This window comes from Melanostigma gelatinosum, assembly GCF_949748355.1.
Source record: "Melanostigma gelatinosum genome assembly, chromosome: 22".
In the NCBI taxonomy this organism is placed as follows: Eukaryota; Metazoa; Chordata; class Actinopteri; order Perciformes; family Zoarcidae; genus Melanostigma; species Melanostigma gelatinosum.
In genome coordinates this window covers 1574255-1576463 of record NC_136655.1, presented here as the reverse complement: position 1 = coordinate 1576463, position 2209 = coordinate 1574255, and the positions used below count along the sequence as shown (strand labels likewise).

The window sequence follows — 2209 nt, the reverse complement described above, 5'->3', positions numbered from 1 at the left end:
TCTGTTGTGTCGTTCAGGATGAAAATATGCCAAGAAAGTCCTTTCCTTTTTTAACGTAATGTTGACCCCGATAAAAAAGTTGTGCCGAGGGACACAGAAAAAATGGACAATTGGCGTCCATGTACACCAAACCAATAGATTGCATTTCATGACTATTTCACAAACTTTTGTGAGACTGTGTTGAAAACATCGCAGGTTTTTGCAAAAGCAGTGATTAGTTTAATCGACAGCAGGGGAGATAATCAGAGGGGGGGAGTTCTCAAAATAGGGGCTGAAGATTGGGTGGAGTTTCTCAGTGAAGGAGCAGCCAGTGAAGGAGTAGATATGAGCTCCTGAATCTGCATTATAGAAGGAGACCAGACCCTTTTCATAATCCACAAACACTCTCACGTTCTCAATCTGATCATTCACAGAGAGAAGGACAGACTTGCTAGTAAGTCCAGAGTACTGGTCTCCATGCCAATGTTGTAAAGCCCAGATGCCATGTTCAGGGTTTAGTTGAAGGACTCCCTTCCTGTCGACGGACTCTTTGGCGACTCCTAAAATCCAGTCAGTCTTTCCTTTAACTTGAACATCGTAGTAAAATCTCCCAAAAGAGAAACTCTGCTTTCCCAAGACAAAAACAGAAGTATCAAATCGCTTTGAGTTGTCTGGGACTTCATTCCTCACTTCACTACAATGTACTTGTCTCCCATCATCAGACAGGATGAGATAAGGATGTGCTGTTTCAGGATCCAGAGTCACATCCAATTCATTCCCCCAGAAGTTCAACAGCTCAGCTTCCCCGAGCTTCTCCATCTCATTTCCGGCTGTCTCTATCAGCTGAAACAGTGCAGTCTCTACAGCTGTCATCAGGAGTCCTTCATAAGACACTGAAGAAATGTTGACATCTGGCAAGTCGCTGGCGAGAGGAGCAGTGTTAAGGAATGGGAAGCTCTGGAGGAAGTGGAGGTGGTCTTTTGAGCGTGAGAGCTGCTCCACCTCAGTCCGCCTCTCCGTCAGCTCAGAGATTTCCTGCTCCAGCTCTTCGGTGAAACCTTTGACCTGCTTCTCAGTCATTTTGTGCTTCGCTTCAATCATCCCGATGAACTCGGCATGATATTTTTCCAAAGTCTGTATCAAAGCGTTGAAGACCTGAGCACCATCAGCCATCTCTCTGTCTGCAGCGTCCTTGCTAACCCAAACCCAATGTTTGACCTGCTCTATTTTCAGCTGTCTCTCCCGGATCTTCTGCTGAATTTCAGCCTCTGTTTTCTGAAGCTCTTTCATCTTTACTTCGTATTCTTCTTTCAGAGGAACAATGTCGTGAGATCTGTGACTTGAGTCAGCGCAGGACTGACATATGGGCATTTCATCGTTCTTGCAGTAGAGCTCCAGAGGTTTCCCATGCTTAGGACACACGCTGCCCACCGCGTTCTCTACCACATCAAACAGCTGAAGAGTTATTGGGTTGGACACTGTTTTATGAAGCTCAAGGTAGATTGTAATGCAGATGGTCAGACATGGCAGGCCTAATACTAAGAAAATGTAGAAGTTCAGGGCAGTCTGCTTAGTTTCAGTAGGAATGTCACAAGAAACTTCAACGGGTTCAGCAACTTGTGGCTCTGAGCCCCTTCTGTCTTTCCTTCCAGCTGACATTCTGTGCTTAAGAACCATCTCAGCCATGGTAGTGTTGACCCGAAGCTTATATTTTCTATCAACACGCTCTTTGCACAAGGGACACTGGCGCTGGGAGTTAGAAATAAAGTAGTTTGTGATGCATGTTTTGCATAAGTTGTGTCCACATGGTAACGTGACTGGATCGTTGAACACTTCCAGGCAGATGCAGCACGTAAGCTGCGCTTCAGTTTCCAGATAGTTGTCAGCTGACATGTTGACACCCTGGAGATAAAAGACAACCTGTGACTTATCGGTGTCATTACACAACTTTTCTACATGTTGTATTGTATTGTAACATAGCAAAACAACGTTTCTTTGACAGTCTCTTTCAGCATACTTTAAATATAGGGATGCAACTCTTCGACTTGGATTTTGGTTGATACCGAGGACCGACCTAATACGAGTGTTTCATCAATAATCTGGATGCCTCACTGTGTGGAACTGGCAACATTATTTTATGTGTAAGGCAACATCGGGCTTGACTCAAACTTTGCTTTCCTAACTTTGTAAAACTAAATGTAACAAATAAATAAATAGATATACATTTACA

At 44.1% G+C, this 2209-nt stretch overlaps 1 protein-coding gene across 1 annotated transcript; it reads right to left on the bottom strand.

Moving 5' to 3' along the window:
* Positions 1 to 219: 219 nt before the first annotated feature.
* On the bottom strand, positions 220 to 1872 carry LOC306796064 (E3 ubiquitin-protein ligase TRIM39-like; the record flags this gene model as incomplete). Its single annotated transcript, XM_079294843.1, has 1 exon — positions 220 to 1872. One exon carries the CDS (start codon positions 1870 to 1872, stop codon positions 220 to 222), a length of 1653 nt encoding a protein of 550 aa, XP_079150969.1.
* Positions 1873 to 2209: the final 337 nt, after the last annotated feature.